The sequence below is a fragment of the Botrytis byssoidea genome (assembly GCF_014898295.1).
Source record: "Botrytis byssoidea strain MUCL 94 chromosome Unknown BBYS_012, whole genome shotgun sequence".
NCBI lineage: Eukaryota > Fungi > Ascomycota > Leotiomycetes > Helotiales > Sclerotiniaceae > Botrytis > Botrytis byssoidea.
Genome location: NW_024065853.1, coordinates 1,148,057 through 1,165,820, shown reverse-complemented (window position 1 = coordinate 1,165,820; position 17,764 = coordinate 1,148,057). Strand labels below are relative to the sequence as shown.

Sequence of the window (17,764 nt, the reverse complement as noted above, 5' to 3'; positions counted from 1 at the left end):
CTATTTCTTTCTATATCAGCAGTTGTGGTTGTCGGTTGGTCAACTAAATGTATTCGTTTTAGATGTAAGGGATTTTGGAGGAAAGATGGGTGGGCAGGCGAATGGTCTGAAATGTTTATCTATGGATTTCTTTGAATACATGAATTTTTGTGTCTGATCTTCCTATGTTTAGAATGATGTAGTGTTTCTTTCACTTGAACGGTCTTGATATATTGTGATATTTGTAACATGCAAAAAGATGAGATACACTTGCGAGTACAAAGATAGTGTATTGATAAGTGAACGGCAACATACATGCGTATTGTTATAGCGCTTAGACACTCACTCTATTCACCAATACAGATATGTGCTCTTGACACAATCAGTCAAAAGCCTTCGAATATAAACGACCCCGTAAGAAACAACTCCACAATATCAACCCCCGACGGACTATGTCGAAATTCTCAACGTCTCACGTTAAAGTTTGATCTGCCGAATTCCCTTCATGGTAGCTTCAGTTATAGTTTCCCAACCTCCTTCTGGGGAGAGGTCCGGCTTGTCCATGGTCATGACTTGTGTGGCGGATTCTTTTCTGCAGTTGGGACATCTTCCTTTCTTCTCGATTCTGTCGGAGTTCTCGCCAGCGCAATCTTTGGAGACTTCTTTGCAGAGAATGAGAAATTCGGTTGCGATTGTGTGATTGCAGGCTTTCCAGTACCAGTGGGTGGTTGTGCACATTTTGAGATGTGAGGGCTTGGAGGTTTGGGAAATGAGGGAATGAGATGGATTGGAGGAGTGGTAGGTTTGGAATCTGGATTTGAGGGAGTATATAGGTATGTGATTGACTGTGGATCTGGAAGTGATATTGTGGAATTTGAAGACAGAGAGAGCAAGGATGGGGAAAAGAAGAAGCCATTAAAAATGATGGTGGTGGGATAGGAACACAAGGAATCACAGTCATGACCTGCTTGTCTGTGTGAATATTGTCATGATGGATCAAACTAAGTGTCTATCTGTATGAATTTTCTGTCAAGGAGATCATTTGATTTTGATTGTGTGATTGAGATCCATAACTTTATGAATATTTGAACAATGAAGGCTTAGAGATGATACGACCGTCGTTCACTTCAAACCTGGAGGGATAAGTATTCGCAAGGAATTTAAATGGAAATTGTGATGGAATGAGTAGACTCTCTTCTTGACCTCGCGATAGATACAAATTGTGCGCTTTATTCTTTTTTTAAGTGATGTATGATATGTTGGAAGAGTCCGCAGTTTGGATGGAGAGGTTCTTCTTCAAGTGACCCCCTTTTTCCACATCGTAAGTTCGTATCTCCAAATGCAATAAGAAAGAATGTAGTGCAGAACTTGGACTGTCAACATCTTTGTGCACATTCATCGAGTAAAATAACTAAAACGTACACTGTGAATAATGGTTTCTTTTCAATGGTCCTTCGATTGGGGATCATTGCAATTGACGGTCCCACATTTTGTTCGATATTATGCACGTGATATGCAGCTAAAAATTTCGCTTACACTAGCGTTTTTTCGCACACAATTCTCCATTCCAGAAATCTCGGTGCGAAATTTTCTGAAAACAACCAACGACGACGACAAACCCAGGTTCCTCACCAATCCGACAAGATGACGAAGATCAACAGCTGTATGTACCATCAATCGATTGTTACCGCAATTCTGTGCAATTCTCAATTCGATTTTGCCTGTAATCCCATGAGATCGCAAAGCTAACAATGATCTTTTTCAGCCCTCCACTCCTCCAGGAGAAAGTCCCGCAAGGCTCATTTCGATGCCCCATCCAGCGTCAGACGTACCATCATGAGCGCTCCTTTGAGCAAGGAACTCCGTGAGAAGTACAACGTGCGTATAAATTCTCTACGGTATTCTCGACTTTCAATGTTTAACAGAATTTCTTCAGGTCCGCTCCATCCCAATCAGAAAGGATGATGAGGTTACCATCGTTCGTGGTTCCAACAAGGGATCTGAGGGAAAGATCACCTCCGTCTACCGTCTCAAATACATCGTCCACATCGAGCGTGTCGTCAAGGAGAAGTCCTCTGGACAATCCGTTCCCCTCGGTATCCACCCATCCAAGGTCATCATCACCAAGTTGAAGTTGGACAAGGACCGTGAGAACATCCTTGAGCGTATCAAGGCTGGTCGTGAGATCAAGGAGAAGTTGAAGAGCAAGGCATAAATTTGGCATATAAAATTGGGTTGGGATTGGCGTGCTTTCGATGAGCGTTACATGCATTAATCCCTGGCTTCTGCCAGCTGGATGTGCTAGGCATAGTCAAATGAAAAATTATGGCCATTTCACATCCTTCGTGCTTGCACGTCTGGTATCACTGTGAAATGCTCCATGGGAGTCCTCCCGAAGCAACAAGTGTCTACGATGCTTGTGACAACACGTTGTTGTGTTGTTGATTGCTATACCTGTTTTGGGAGGACTGGCCCTCTACTAACTTGCTCTAGGATTGTTGTGACATGCATGCTTGTTCTCGTGACCATTTACGCTCATATATCACCTTGTTGACATTTTCTACTATTGTTTTCGAGATAAACGACGAGCGGAGAGGAAATCCAAAGTTTTCCCTTTGAAGTTAACTTTCTTGCCTGCAGACTTTCCTCTAGATTTCACTAAAATCTCTGAAGAACGAGAGTTTGATGGCAAGGGACATCATTGTTGTTTTATAATTATGCTATCTACTCGTCTCATCGACGGTAATTGACGATCTCTACACTAGAATTGTCCGGTGCAACTTAACAAACTACCAGGAATATACTTGGTTCAAATTAAAACTTCTCAACATATGGTCTGACATCCAATTCCTGAGTGAAATGTGATCTGTGTTGTGTGTGCAAATACCAATATGCATCCGCAATCTATACATCATGTTAGCCATTGACAGCGAATTCACATAACATGTACTCACAGCATCAGCCTTGATCTTTCCATCCTCAACCCCTCCATTCGCTTGCCATTCCTTAGTTCTAGGAATATCAATCACACCGTCAATGATCGCATGCGCAACATGTACTCCTTTAGGACCAAACTCTCTAGCTAAACTCTGAGTGGTTGCTCTCAAAGCAAATTTACCACTCGCGAATGATGACATTAGAGCACCGCCTCTTATGGATGCTGTAGCTCCTGTAACGATCAGGGAGGGCGGATGTGGAGAATCAGCCACGGAATCCAGAAGGAGTGGTAAGGCTTTTTGTGCAAATAGGTAGAATCCCTTTCTATGCATTCTTTAGCTTTTGTTCTAAACTCATTTTCCCACCATCTGTCTACTCAAATAGTGAGAAGAATCATTACTCACCCATTACTCTCATAACCCGCCTCATAATCCTCCAAACTCAACTCCAAAAATGGCTTCCTCACAAACTTGCCCCCTACATTGTAGACCGCAGCTGCCAATTTCTTGGAACCGTATTGCTTCTTGATTTCCTCAAATGCGTTGGTCACGGAAGAGGGATCAGAAACATCAGTGCTGATTCCGATTGCTTGTCCACCGGATGAGGTGATAGCTTTTATGGTAGGTTCATAATTGGCGGGATTACGGGCTAGGAGCACGACGGGGTAGGTGGAAGCAAACTTGAGGGCGACAGAGTGACCTAAGGGACGGCGTATATTAGAATCGCTATTCTCCAGTAGTAGTTGTGATATTGGATAACTTACCAGTACCTGCACCAACACCGGCGATGATGCTAAAGAAATTGCTGGATGGAGGCATGTTTGTATTATTAGTTGTATGGTAGCTTAGAATGGACAAAACTTGTAGTAAACGATCAGAAGACGTTGATTGAGAATGGGTGATGTAGATGAGGGGTACAAAACAAAGGGAACAGAGCACGTTAGGAAGGTTTATATGGAAATTGCGAGATGGGACAGCGAGATGAGACAATGTGTTTGATTGATAATACTATATGCAAGAATACGCTGCTTCGTTCAATCAATGGACAGGAAAGCTGATGATTAAACTTTTAGCTATGGCATTTGTTTGAAGAGAAATGACGATTGCAGCTAGATGATGGAAGCTTTGTAAGAAGCTCGGTGGGGTGAACACCGATGAGACCGATGATGAGTAATCAGTGATCTGGTAACGTGAAGATGGTGTTTTCCGTTCTCATCATCACTGGATGGAAATAGAGGTGTAATCAATCGTATGAAGAGACAGATGAGAACAACGACGAGCAACGAGCAACGAGCGAAGGATGAAGATATAAATATACTTCGATGTATAGAATCGTCTGAAAAGCAGCACGCTAGCCAATGATGGTCGATTGAATAGGTCCAGAAAGGAACATTTGCGATTTGACCTTTACTATTATTGCCACCACGATCTAGACCATAGATCTGCTTCTAACTAAGCACTGCCTTTCTATCATTCATGCTTCACGACCAGACTCTTTTTACCTTAAGTTTCATCCCTTATCCAACCAATTACAAATACTGTCGATAAATATCACCATGCGAAGATTTGTTGCACATCTGAAAAGCAGCCGGAGACTCGTCTCCTCAATAGTTTGACATCAAAATGGTTTAAGAGCAAATCAATAAATACCATGAACACGCCTACGACCTAATAAAGTCTGGATCGTCTTTTCTCCACGTTACAGAGATTTGAATGTGCGATTATCGTATGATAAATTCCGGACGTTTCATTCCTTTTTTGAAAAGTACAATGAAACGGATCTTTTACTCCTACATTGTAGAAACTGGAGCGTAGACGATCATACCCCATCTCGAGCTCCCGAGGTCATGTATATGTAAGATCTTATTACTATCTACTACGATACAAGTATGTAGATAGCAGCGGATGTGAATGTGGGGATCATGGACCCCTATTTCTGGGAGGATCCCTCGCATGGGGAATAGGAATTGAGGTTTGATATTTAGTCTATTTGTATGGAGAATTGAAGAGCTGATGGATAAGAGACGAGGTAAGTTTAATCGATGGAAAAAGAGCTCAAAAAGGTGATGAGAAGAATCGAATGCTCCTTCAAAAAACTACATGTTCTCGCTGTTCCTATTCTCTACATGCGATTCTGATCAAGTGATGGATTATCATACATAGCACGTGATAAATGGACTTTTATGGAGACTTTTGGACCAGAGACATGCAACAATTACTTGTCTTTTCTTGGAGAAAGATCATGTGCTTGAATTCATGATTGGCTGTATTCTTTCATCATCTGATTCTGTACAACGTCGGCCGACCAATAATCTCCATGACATCAAGACTTATTGTTGTACAGTTGTGTAGAAAGGAACCCGTGCCGCAAACCTCAAACACCACTATCAATCATCATCCACACCACCTCGATCCATTTGTATCCCCAACTACTAGCCACTCATCCAATCCTCTTCCGGCAACCCATCTCCCGTCATACACACATTCCTTCTTCAGGACCAAGTGGATACACCTACGATATGCAACAAACGCCGACACCCTTACGCTTTCCATACCATACTCACTAGCTTTTGCATATATAAGTTTCACATTTGTCAGCTCCTATCCCCTTCCCTGAAGAGTCGTGAAAATCTCCCCCCGAGAGGAATATCTGGGGCTTAAAAATGTAACCTCATGAATGCGCCAATATCTCAATCGGGATAAGTTAGAAGCACAATGTGACAAAACCGCAATAAGTTCATCCGATGCGATATGCAACAAAACTTTTTCACGCGCAACACCTTGCGTCGTCTAATTGGTGGTGTTTATGCGTGAGGTGCATTTTAACTCGGGTGAATGAGATAAAGGGCTATATGGATGTCAGAAGCTGGGCTGCGAAAAGTGTTCAGCCTTGTACGCCAATCGTTATCATTTGATGCAATGCTTTGAAATTTGTTGTTGAAGTCGTCCCGGAATCATAGTCCAGAAAGTGCCATTGTGAGAGAAGACGGCAAACTCAAGCCACTCAAAATTCAAACTTATGGTTGAAACTGGGCGCATGGTTGCGGAATATGCAAAAATCTACATGTGTCGATTGCAGTTCCGTGTACTTTGTCTGGTTGACAAAGAATTTGAATCTGGAATACTGCGCATTGAAATACGTACATGTAAGGAACCACTGTCTCCATCAAAACTTCGACAGTACATACAGAAGGTTCACTGTTGCGGAGAAGGTCTGGATTTTAAGTCGTCAAAGTATCTTGTGAGCATTCAAATATCTCTTTGATTATCTCTTAACTACGATATAAACGGTCTAGAATGAAGTTCATGTGTATCTTCCCCACCAAAGATGACACGACGACACAAGTATGAAACCATCACCACATTCCCTTTCAACTTTCTTCCCATCGCGAACTATTGTCCATCCATAGTCTTCTCAAACACCACAGTGTTCTAGCAAGATAAGTTTCCACGCAATGACATAGGCTTCATTGAGTGACTCACGATTCATTAGATGACGGACTTCGCTGAGATGTTCGGGAGAAGCCTTGTCTGAATCGCACTGGCAAAGGCCTGGCAAGTGTGTACCAGGACAATCCAAGACTGTGCAGTCCAGGAATGAAGTGCATGACTTGATGTATTTGAACTCACATTGCTCATGGTAACAGATCTCACCCACGAGGACCGAAGGACATACCTCACTGCAATCATTTTCTAACGCCTTGTATTCAACGAGAAAGCTGGCCTTGATCTCAGTGAATTGTTCGCTGGTCATGAGATCGAGCTATTTGATCTCCTTGAAAAAGCTCTTGCTCTTGAGAATCTTTGGTGGAACTGGTGGAAGTGCTTCTCGCTCGGGAGATTGACGCATAACGTGTATAGGCGAGAAGAGGTTCACTTCATATTTCTAGAGTATTGTCAGATCTACATTGATCTTACTAACGGGCATGAAACTTACCAAATGTTGCTCAACCTGCATAGAAGCGTCTGACCAGTGAGATTGGCCAGTAGACTCTGGAATAACCCATGTGGATAGATCAACTTCCTCAAGAGCGACTGGTTTATGCGGAGCGCCGTCCTCGAATTCAGGCTTTCTCTTGTCTTCAGCGTCTTCAGGAGTTGTAGGAACGTAAGCATTAACGGCTGTACGAAGTAGACCGTTACATGTCGGAACGAGTTGACACATGCGGCAGATAGGATGAGGGTCTTCATGGTTTTCGCCATTCTTCAAGACACTCTTATCGAATCAAAACAGAGCTCAGAGATTCGACTGGACTTGAATTTCTTGTTGGTGTCTTTCTTAACCAGTGCCTTGCCTGGTAAGGCGCGTCCGCATTTCTCGCAACTGACGAGACTACCAATCTTATACCAACGCTCATCGACTGTCTTGAATTGAAGGTGTCGATATAGATTTTCGAACATTTGCTGCCACTGTCCAGCAGGAGTATCAAGGTCAAATCCATTTAATCTCAGTGCGGCACCTTGGTCTTGTGATCTGTGATGTCGAAACCTTCAGCCATTCTGAGAAAATCAAAAGGAAGCTTGTAGCGGTGCATGAGATATCCCTGGAGGTCTTGGTGCATGTCGTTGAACTGGTCAAACATGTAAGCCTTATCTTCCATTTGCTTGAGGATGCTGTTGACAGTGATCATGCCGGCGTTGACCATTTCATACAAGTAGACGTAGAGGATGGTGAAATCCGTGCCATGGACGGCACCAATAGTAGAAGGAGTGATGTCGACGTATTGCAGAAGTCTGATATGGAGCATATGATGAAATTCACGGAAGGCTGGCAAGGTAATCGTAACAGTTGTACGCCAGCATGCGTATCTGCATCCGTATAATTGGATGGTGACAGTGTGTCGGAATCGCTCGAAGTGTTCCATCAACCAGAGGGATTGAAAGCTGACAGACCTATAGATGATGTAGTGATGGTAGGTGGATCTGTCACTTGGAATGCAAGCCGCCTGTGAGTCCATGCCTGCCTCTACGTCGCTCAAGCTCCCCATCTTCAATGTTTCATCAGTGGTGAAGAAAACCTTGATGATCTTGCCAGGTTCGTAGACTGATGTGCCAAAAGAAACTTGCCTAGGCAAATTCTTACGACAATATCGCTGGCAGTAATAGACTGGGTTGCCAAAAAATACTTTCTAGGCAAGTTCTTATGACAACATCGCTGGTAGTAATAGACCGGGTCTAAGATCAAATTGCCAACCTCATCTTGAAGCTCTTGGGATGCGCTCAAGATGAGTTAGAAGCTCTTTGGTTTCTTGATCTTGAATGCCATTTACCAATACATCAATGGGACTACTGGTGGCTGCAGCATGAGAAATTGCGCCACCTGAATTTCTTGCACACAGAGCTTGTCACCAATACGAGCAGGCTCATCAAGATTCTCGCACATTTCTCTGCTCGACCTCAAAAGGTGAGGAATGTTCCAAGCCATAGGCGCGACGTTGTGGAGATGATGGAGGAGAAGCTGTGCACAATTCAACATCGTCGTTTGAGACATCGACGTCTTGAGATGGTAAAACTTGATTGATCTCACAAACAGCATCCTAATCACCGTTAATACACAATAATCCATTCGCGTAAATTGAAAAGAAAGATTAATCTTACCTGCTCAACTGCCACGTCTTCAAAGGTTTTTTTGAGCAAGGGCTTTGGGACCTCGAAGGCGGCGATGGCTTCTTGGATATAGTGGTTGCAGTGCGTGACCTTATCCTACTCAGATTTCACACCCTCGTATTCTTCTTCAGCTTTACGAAGAGCAGCATCGAATGCGGCGCGTGAAGTTTGATTTTCGGGAATATCTTCAAAATTCGCGAGTGCCTGGAGCAATTCATAATCAGTATCCAAATGCGCAGTAGATTGTTCTGTGTGAAGGAGACTTAAAACTTACAAAATTGTTCGAAACCTGTGCAAAAAAGTCGAACCACTTCTTCGCATCTTCACAAGTCTCTTCAACGGAACGTGGTGCATCAATTGTTGCATTGAGATCGAAGTACTTTCGATAAGCGCCAGACCTTCCGTCAAAGAAGGAGACGGCATTTTCCTATGACAAGAAAGCGATGATCAGTATTTGAGCCTGAAATGTTGGAGCCAAGGTATAGAGAAATGATTCATGTGTAACGAACGTCGTTCAAGACCTCTATAGATGTCACAGCAATATCGACGATCTCAGGCTTGCTGTATCCATAAAATTAAGATCGACAGGTGAGAAGAAGGGAATTCTGCGACAACGTGTGCGCCTGATAGAAGAGACTTACTTTTTTGTGTTCTGAATGAATTCAACGACCCTCTTTATCCGTTGCGCGTGGATTAGGTGGTCATGAATTCTATTCAAATTTGTTTCTCACAAGGCCGTGAGGTAGTTGTCGATTTTTTTTGGATTTAGGATACAAAAACTGAATGTGGGGGAGTGTATCATTTTTGGCGACGACAACAATAATACTCGCCTATTTAGACAATTGGATTTTCTTTGCCTATGAATTAAAAATCAGTTTTAAAATAATTAGGGCTCATCGGACCGAACAGAGTGAAATTCTGAATTGATCTCGAATCTTCTCGTACGATCTTCCATTCTTTCTTTCACTTTTTAATTTGTTTTCAAGCAATCTCACTTTCTACCTTGATTCGTTGCTTAGAAGCTCTTCTGTTGTGGCCTTTTCAGGGAGCAATGACAACCAATACGGCGAGCAAGACAATGAAAACTTTAAACGTACATGGCGTGGTTGCTTTTCGATGTTTGAGGGAGTAATTTGCGGCTCAGCTGGCAGCTTTCAACAACCTGCCACTCCCATGCACCTGCAAAGACTTGACAGTTTACAACATGCGGCACCGGTGCCAATGCATTGCACTCATCTTCAACAATCGAAGGATACACGTAAAAGTGAACATCGATCCTATATTAACCCACACCATAAGAGTGGCCTAGAAGTCGTCATCATACTACACATCGGATACCCAGTCAGAACCTCTATCTCATGCTTTTCATAAACCACAGTAAATCATAGCCAGCTCCTCTTTACAGTCTAGGCTGCGCAATGGGTACCCGCGGAGCGTATTCTCTTCTAAAAACCGACCCGAATACAATCTAATCATGAAAGCGTCCCTGGGAGATACACGGGTAGGGCATCAAACGTTAATGGTTCCGAGTATCCCGATTGACCCGAACATGCCGGGAATTGTGTTCACTTGAGTCAGGTGGAACATTTTAAGAGTTGGGACAGCAATCTTGGGAGCGTGAGAGGTAGATCATCGAGAGAATGACTTTCTTTTCCCCGTGTATGAATGAAATTCCTTTGTGAGAATTCTCCAAATGAAAACCATCTAGATGAGAGAAATACTGTATTCGCACAGAAGTAAAGTGCGAAAAGTGATAAAGTCCAATATATTCATTAAATTAACCGAGTTCTTGATTTCTCTACCAAAGCTTGTTGTATTCATGACCTTTGAGATTTATATTCAACATCACTATTACCTTCTATGATATAATAGAGTGCTAATAGGAAGGCTCAACAGTAACCAGCGACGAATTTCTCATAAAAGTACTCCCAGCAAACGCTGCAACCTTCAAATACCGAGCGTTACTACTAATAGGATAGCTAATTTCGAAAAGATGGCCTCTCTGAACAGTAGCTACTTCCACGAGATCGCTCTCATTAATTCCTGTATATATGACCCATGCCGTATAATCGGTTGCTCCATTCCAACTCATGTATGCGGTGTTGTTGACCCCTACGACATCTGGGTCCCAAGCTGGCGTCGCGTTCCATGATTGTTTGTAGGCGCGATATGAATTGGCGGTATCATCATAGCCGAATTGGATTCGTAGACGAACGTCATCATTACCACCGGGACCGAATTCAGTAAGACGAGTAATAGCACCCCAGCCCACGAATGTATTGCCATTTTCGAGTGGGCTGAATGATCCTTGAGAATCGCTGAAACCATGGTAGGCAGAATCGTTGAGGATTTTTTCCACGACTAGAGTTTTATCTACAAGGTTAAGAGAGAGTTGCAGACCATTGGATTGGCTGGCTACATTTTTATCTGCGAACTCATCAAAGCGGTTGTTAAAGTAGTGAAGGACGGCACTTTTTTCGGTGTAATTGCTGACGCGAGCATGATGTTGCCATCTCTGATATGTGATTAGTTGATGAAATATGATGGCTTGGGGAAATCAATTACAAAATTTGCTTCCTTAGGAACCACGAAATCACTCTGTCCCTCGGTGTTGTTGCCCTCAATTCGCCATTCAACCTCACCGGCACTATTGAGATACCAAGTAGCCCAGCAGTGACGACTGTTAACAAGATACCCATCTCCGACAGATGATACAGAATTGATGTGGAACCAATCGAAAGGATCACTCGAATTTAAACCAGTTCCAGAGTTAACGCCTGGTATAAATTTGGAGTATGTGATAGGAATACCAGAGGCAACAGAACTCCAGCTGAAAATTATATCACCACTTGCAATGTCAATCTCGTAGAACTGAGAGTCGTACACATAGCCAACACTTGGACCGCCAATTGGGCTAAGGTCCATAGTGGTAAGGTTGCCTGCGCTGACAATTAGGGTGTTTGAAGGTGTGATGAACAATTCGTGGGAATCGCCAAAACATGCGAGATCAGTCAAATTAGCACTCGGTGAAGTGATGAGATTTAATTTTGGACAGATCGTTGTGATTGGCGTATAGGTATCATCTAGTATGGTGATATTTCCATATGCAACACCGTGGCTTTTACGAACACCTTGCCAGTATGTCAACACAGGTTTGCCCATGTACTCTTGAACCATAAGATTCGTACTGAATAAGGGAGGAAATGTGGAATCTTCAGCAAAAGCATATGGGCCCTGCCACACAAGTTGCCCGCCCTCGGTAAAAATCCCACATGCACTAGCTTGAACGGGTCCAATGGCGGAGACTGCGGCGTCGAGATCCGACTTGTTCAAGGGGTTCAGAACTGGATTTATGAGAATCAAGCCTGATTGAGTTTCTCCCGTCTTCGTAACATCGAAAGTGGGAGGTCGAAAATTGACCGTAACGTAGCTCTGGGTGGGCCACAAATTAAGTGTGGTGGACAACGACATCTTAAAGTAACGCGAAGAGAGACTAGAGACATTGGAATTGTTGTAAAGTATGAAGAAAGAAGATTGCAGTGGAGAGAAGTTCGATCCCTTTATATCTCCATTCTATATCTACTCCACAAGATCTTCTACTCGCTCTGATATAGAAGTTGTGAACTGCATAACATTTCCAACGAATGAATAACTTTACCAAATAGGTATCATGTCGACAGGTGAGATGAAACCTCACGATATGAAGTTCATAGCATAAGGGCTCTAGATTTAAGAAATCTGTTATCAATGTCCAATTCAGACAACTGTGCCTCCTGGGATCTTCAGCATTATGATCGATGGCCAGGCGAAATGCCTGCTCCTGTCATCCTTGACTAAAATCATTGATGATCTGGTGTATTTTAAGTGATGGGCTCATCCTTTATAGTCTACACCATCTCTCAATCAATCGATGACAGGTAGCGACTTTGTCTAAAACACCATGTTTTGCACCAAGGACTATAAATAAATAGCGGTGAAAGGGCACCAGCATTTCGAAAATTTGACTGATGTTCAAATCAAGTGAAGTGCCCACAGCTCAAGCAAGATGATTGTATGTTATAGTGACTTTGATTGGCTGAAGCTCTGGTCGTATGATCAAAGGTTTTACGATCGAAACTTATATGATCGAGGTGTTGGGTGAGGAGGGAGGCGGTTGTGTGGAGTGCGTTCTCTTGCTCTTGAGTGGGCCTCTCTTCTATTGAGTTTCAGGCTCTGTGTGCATCGCACACCTTCTATTAAAAAAGGGGGTGTTGGGTGATGATAGAGAGTGTGTCCGTCCATTACCTCAAGAAATCTCATATGGCTCACACTCCATCAATAGTAATCCTGGAAGTACTCTGGGATTTCAATTTAGGTAACTCTGGTAGCTATGAGCAAAAGTTCTTGTGCACGGCCTGCTCATTGAATATTCACGTGACCTGACTCTGACATCCAGTTATCGATTGCTTGTGGTCGAAAAACCTTACATTCAAACTCTCTTCATCGATTTTGAGTTAACGTTTTACTACCTACGTAGGTGGATAAATCTTTGAGTATTGTTGGTCTCAGATTCAAGACTTTGAATTCTAAAGAAATTATGTAATGATTGAAGTACAGTCTGAATATGAGATAGTTGACAGAATATGTTCCTCGAGGAGCATGTGTTATGAGTTGATCATACCATAAACCATTATTAGTGAAATGTGTAAGTAGTATTTGCTTACTTTTGCATCAAAGTTATGCTGTTAATCGTATCACTCTTCCCTCCAGTAGTAATGCACTTCTTGCTTCTTCTTCATTTCGCTCTCTTCGTTCGACCCAACTCCCAACCTGGGTATTGGTGAAAGGCTTTGGAGTTGAAGTGAGCCCCGGTTGAGTACAAGCGACGAAGATACGGAATGATCATCTTTAAACTGTATTCCAAGCAGTGAATTTGAGAATACTCTAAGATTTATCAAGGCTCTCTCCAATCATACCATGGTTCGAACCTCATCGTGAAGGTTGCGCAATTAGCTCGCGCCGTGGGAAACGGCCACATAGAGCAGAAAATCTTCTCTATGTACACAATTCCCACACTTGCTCGACATGGGATCTCACACGAAAGTTGTACTTCAACGTGCACAGTCCCAGGCGAGGGCTTGAAGAGGTGTCTTCATTCTCAAAGTGCGATCCATCTTGTGAGTTCTATATCTTGTGAGAAGTGCTGGTAGAAAGAAAAGGCCACTATTGAATAGTGAGAAGATTACAAGGGATGTCTCCCTCAGATCTGCACTCACAGACACAGGGCTTCAGACAACGTGTGCTCCCAATACGGTGGGGATTATGTGTTCTCATGTGTTGTATTCATATCAGATAAAAGGTCTCCGGCGTTGAGAAAGGAGCGGGAAGCATGCTGTTATTTCTCCTCCACCAGATAAGTACAGGGAGAAAGGAAGAATGAAGTTCGCATAGGCATCCAGTACTCATCCAAACTTCATAATTTCACTTTCAATCAGAAGTCGAAGATTCGCTGCGCTTAATTTAGTGTGAGAAATTTTTTCACAGGTAGGTAAACAGACAAGTGAATTTGACTTGTTTTCTCGCTTCCATTGACGACTTTAAATTTCCTTTTTTACAACCTCATTTTTTCTTTCCTTTCAATCACAACTTCCACTCTCCAGCTTTGACATCCTCAAGTCCTGTTCGATCTATGATTTCTAAAGACGTTGACCTTATTTGTCTTCAGAGTTCATAGATCGAACAGGACTTGAGGGATAAACTCCACGCAGGTCCAATTCTCCAGTCGCCATCCTTCCTATCCTATCTATCTCCCAATAAACCATTCGATCTAAGCTATTTGAGGACAAAACGCTTCCAAGTCTTTAGATATCTCGATCATCTTGTTTCCTTGGTGGGTAGCCTCTACGCAACAATCACCTACCTTCAACCGGCTGAGAATGGGAATTTCTCGCACTTTTTTTTCTCTTCCTGACTGCCGATCTTCCTTTATTTCGACGTCTTCCGATTCAGTCAGAGATGCAAGCACACAGACGAGCGCAGCTACATCTTGACCCATCTCCGCCGATTCTGTTTACGTCAAAAGTAAAGTCTTCACCATAACGTCGTTCTCCCCACTAACACCTTCTCACTTCCAATCAACTGACAGAAATTCTACCGTCAACAACCCGTAATGTGTCATATTGCGCGATTCAATACACCTCCGAGGATGAACATAGTCTGGTATATGGATTTCAGACTTCTCTGTAAAGGCCAACAGATTGTCCAGAAGTTACATTTGATTGGGATTATTCGAGGCATTTGAAGTTAGCACCGAAAATCTCAGTTTCAAGGCAACACCCTTTACCACATTCGACACCAGCATATCACGATGGATATCAATTTTTTTCAGGAAATGGCATAGCAGATACGCTAGAAGAAATGGTATGTAAATTCAACGTTGCTTTCATTATCGATGTTGCTCATGCTAACTGACTTTGTAGATTGCCTGAAAAAATGAGATGATTCAGAATATGCATCGACCGCTGCAGATGACCATTTCTTCGTTCCAAATACAAACCGGTTCCACACATCAATTACACTACATAGGAGATTCGAGGGCTCAAAATCGCTTTTCAGTCGCTCTCATGCTGTTGAGTCAACTATCGGAATTCTAGGAAGGCAAGGCAAGCAAAGCAAAGCATTTCAACAAAGGAGAAGGGATCGAATCGATCAAGACGCAAACAAGAAACTCACCACCATGGTTCAATCATTCATGGACCTTCTACTCTTCGATCACGATAACTCACCAAGCTCCTCCAGAGCTTTCCAGCGAAAGGGCCATAAATCTTCCCTTTCCCGATTCAGACGTTGACGACACGACCTTCTTTTTCGATTACCACTCGATAATGAACAACAGCCTTCAGCAGAAGTACCTTCTCAGCTTCATGCTAGCTTTCATTTTCCCTTCTCTTCTTGAACTTCTTTCTGCCACCCACACTTCGTAGCTAGTCTCTATGATTCACCAGCTTTCCGAATCATATGGACGAACCTAACCTTTTCCAGGACGATCATGCTTCGGGCTGGCAATGATTCCGCTAAACTCTTATGGCACAAGGAAAACATACTGATGCGTCGTATACATTTTTTAGTTAGAAATCGAAGATTTTCATCAAGAAATTTATATCCGTCGAAGTTTATGAGTGAGCCTTGATACTGGTGATCACACACTTTGCTAATGACATGATTGAACCGTTTCTCGCTGGCTTGGCATTGTAGTAGAATTTCTGCAAGTGATTTGTCCAGAGCGTCCAAAACAGTCTGCCCATGCACTTAATATTGTATATCCTCATGCCATCAAGCCCATATCTTACCCAATAATCCTCCAATCTTCCACCCTCCCCCCATCAGATACATCCCTACACACTCCTCGCCCAGTTTACTCAATCATAAACTCCATCTCCATCCAAGAATTTTGCTACTCGCCCATAAAACTCGTACGGACCATCAGCTTTCGAGAATATGGGATAATCATGAACTTCATCTTTTCCAACCACGGCCTCTACCTTTACACCTGCTTGACGTAGATGATTTACTAATTTTTGTATACCTGTATATCGTCAATACTCATTGATCACTCATACAATCAAACATTCAAACATATACATACCCGAGCAGAAAGTTTCCGCGTCCCCCCGAACAACCATACACCTACAAAGCCCCTCAAATTTATACCCTTCCGGCAATATCCCCCTGGCCGGACTCAAAAGCGTCTCCCTCAACTCCGGCCTATTCTCACAGTACTGATATCCCGCCATGGCAAGCATTTCATTATTCATAAAATCCAACTCCAACAGAATTTTCTCCTCTTCCTCTCCCACCCCCTTCCCATCAAACCTCGACGCCAAATCCACAAATGGAGAAATCAGCACCGCGTTTTCCGGCATCGGAAGACTATACCTATTCAGATACAACAAAAGCGTAATCACAATTCCCGCGCCTCCCGAATCTCCCATAACGGAGATATTTTCCTGGCGATATCCCATCTCGAGGAGGAAGGAGAATGCCGACAGCGCATCTTGTAGGGCTGCTGGAAATGCCGTTTTGGCAGTTACACATTTGCGGAAATTGACGCCGAAGATGGGGATATGGGTTTTCTGCATCACGCGCCATGGAATAGAAGATGTAAGCGGATGGCCTTGAACCATTCCGCCGCCTACGAAATACATCACGATTTTCCTCTGTGATAATGGGGAAGAGTTGTCGCCAACGGGAGGGGAAAGGTCGCGTGTCCATTGCCAGAAACATGGACAACTTTCTGGTTTGATGGTCGGGTGTGATGCATCGCCCTTGAACCAGACTTCGTCTGCTGGTGGTATGACCTCTAATTGTGCATTTTGATCGTCGGTGAGTTTGGGGATGGAACAGCGGGCGGGAAAGGAGAGAACATCTTTAAGGGGTTGGGTACCAGGATTTAGAGACCAGGCTATGTGGGAGCCGATGAGGAGAGAAGCACGGTATGTGAAGGACCAATGAGGACGGCCATAATAAGAAAGAGAGAATAAGACAGAGAGAAATATAAGGGGTATCTGCGGCGTAACGATGACCACCGAATAGAGAAGCCGAGCGACGCGGTAGCAGTGTTGGGTAAACCGGGACGTACGTTGCCAAGCGCGGATATGAGAGTTTGTGGGGTGCGGGACGCGCATATTAAAATAGAATTATGAGTGACTCGACAATCGATATTTCTTCTGCAGGAAGAGGGTGAAGCAAGCAGATCCCCAATCGATAAACGTGCATAGACACGAAATGCATCTGAGAAATGAATCGTTCGAATCACTAGTTTTTCATTGTGCTTGAAACACGAGGTTGGGGAATGATCGTCCCGTTTCATTGGGCTTCCGTTCATCCTATCAGATGCGCGAGACGGATCGAACTACCGTCAACTACCGGCTCGCATGAAGCTAGGCAGGGACGGGTAAGGCCTTCTGCTGAAAATAGTTAGGGATTCTGCGGGTGGGAAAATATTGAAAGTCACCTGGTGTTTTTTGTATTTCCGGTCCGCGTTGACCATTGAGATCGGTGAGTTTATCATTGACTTTTTGGATTCGAGGTGCTAGGAAAAAAGGAGATTGGATGGTGCCATGTGATCATGATGGATTTTGGGAGCGCTGAGAATGTTCGACTTAATTTGGACTTTTGAGATGATTTGAGTCTTCTGCATATATGTCATGAATCATGATATTTGGTATCAGATATGGAATACGGTAATATGTGTGAATAACATA

The 17,764-nt window shown here is 43.3% G+C and overlaps 9 protein-coding genes across 9 annotated transcripts; 2 read left to right on the top strand and 7 right to left on the bottom strand.

Moving 5' to 3' along the window:
• Positions 1 to 456: 456 nt before the first annotated feature.
• EAE97_006772 (uncharacterized protein) lies at positions 457 to 717 on the bottom strand (the record flags this gene model as incomplete). Its single annotated transcript, XM_038877285.1, has 1 exon — positions 457 to 717. The coding sequence occupies one exon, from the start codon at positions 715 to 717 to the stop codon at positions 457 to 459; it is 261 nt and encodes an 86-aa protein (XP_038732217.1).
• Positions 718 to 1,623: 906 nt separating this feature from the next.
• EAE97_006771 (uncharacterized protein) lies at positions 1,624 to 2,194 on the top strand (the record flags this gene model as incomplete). The annotated part of the gene is made up of 3 exons (XM_038877284.1): positions 1,624 to 1,642; positions 1,745 to 1,857; positions 1,916 to 2,194. The coding sequence occupies 3 exons, from the start codon at positions 1,624 to 1,626 to the stop codon at positions 2,192 to 2,194; spliced, it is 411 nt and encodes a 136-aa protein (XP_038732216.1).
• Positions 2,195 to 2,793: 599 nt separating this feature from the next.
• On the bottom strand, positions 2,794 to 3,734 carry EAE97_006770 (uncharacterized protein; the record flags this gene model as incomplete). Its single annotated transcript, XM_038877283.1, has 4 exons — positions 2,794 to 2,883; positions 2,934 to 3,240; positions 3,321 to 3,615; positions 3,680 to 3,734. 4 exons carry the CDS (start codon positions 3,732 to 3,734, stop codon positions 2,794 to 2,796), a joined length of 747 nt encoding a protein of 248 aa, XP_038732215.1.
• A 2,944-nt stretch (positions 3,735 to 6,678) lies between these two features.
• On the bottom strand, positions 6,679 to 7,080 carry EAE97_006769 (uncharacterized protein; the record flags this gene model as incomplete). The annotated part of the gene is made up of 2 exons (XM_038877282.1): positions 6,679 to 6,801; positions 6,853 to 7,080. 2 exons carry the CDS (start codon positions 7,078 to 7,080, stop codon positions 6,679 to 6,681), a joined length of 351 nt encoding a protein of 116 aa, XP_038732214.1.
• A 41-nt stretch (positions 7,081 to 7,121) lies between these two features.
• Positions 7,122 to 7,903, bottom strand: EAE97_006768 (uncharacterized protein; the record flags this gene model as incomplete). Its single annotated transcript, XM_038877281.1, has 2 exons — positions 7,122 to 7,381; positions 7,405 to 7,903. The coding sequence occupies 2 exons, from the start codon at positions 7,901 to 7,903 to the stop codon at positions 7,122 to 7,124; spliced, it is 759 nt and encodes a 252-aa protein (XP_038732213.1).
• A 378-nt stretch (positions 7,904 to 8,281) lies between these two features.
• EAE97_006767 (uncharacterized protein) lies at positions 8,282 to 8,945 on the bottom strand (the record flags this gene model as incomplete). The annotated part of the gene is given in 4 exon segments (XM_038877280.1): positions 8,282 to 8,452; positions 8,514 to 8,618; positions 8,634 to 8,770; positions 8,831 to 8,945. 4 exon segments carry the CDS (start codon positions 8,943 to 8,945, stop codon positions 8,282 to 8,284), a joined length of 528 nt encoding a protein of 175 aa, XP_038732212.1.
• Positions 8,946 to 10,324: 1,379 nt separating this feature from the next.
• EAE97_006766 (uncharacterized protein) lies at positions 10,325 to 11,993 on the bottom strand (the record flags this gene model as incomplete). The annotated part of the gene is made up of 2 exons (XM_038877279.1): positions 10,325 to 11,037; positions 11,088 to 11,993. The coding sequence occupies 2 exons, from the start codon at positions 11,991 to 11,993 to the stop codon at positions 10,399 to 10,401; spliced, it is 1,545 nt and encodes a 514-aa protein (XP_038732211.1). The 3' UTR covers positions 10,325 to 10,398.
• A 2,677-nt stretch (positions 11,994 to 14,670) lies between these two features.
• Positions 14,671 to 15,351, top strand: EAE97_006765 (uncharacterized protein; the record flags this gene model as incomplete). The annotated part of the gene is made up of 3 exons (XM_038877278.1): positions 14,671 to 14,720; positions 14,890 to 14,921; positions 15,008 to 15,351. 3 exons carry the CDS (start codon positions 14,671 to 14,673, stop codon positions 15,349 to 15,351), a joined length of 426 nt encoding a protein of 141 aa, XP_038732210.1.
• A 568-nt stretch (positions 15,352 to 15,919) lies between these two features.
• Positions 15,920 to 17,185, bottom strand: EAE97_006764 (uncharacterized protein; the record flags this gene model as incomplete). Its single annotated transcript, XM_038877277.1, has 2 exons — positions 15,920 to 16,086; positions 16,147 to 17,185. 2 exons carry the CDS (start codon positions 17,183 to 17,185, stop codon positions 15,920 to 15,922), a joined length of 1,206 nt encoding a protein of 401 aa, XP_038732209.1.
• Positions 17,186 to 17,764: the final 579 nt, after the last annotated feature.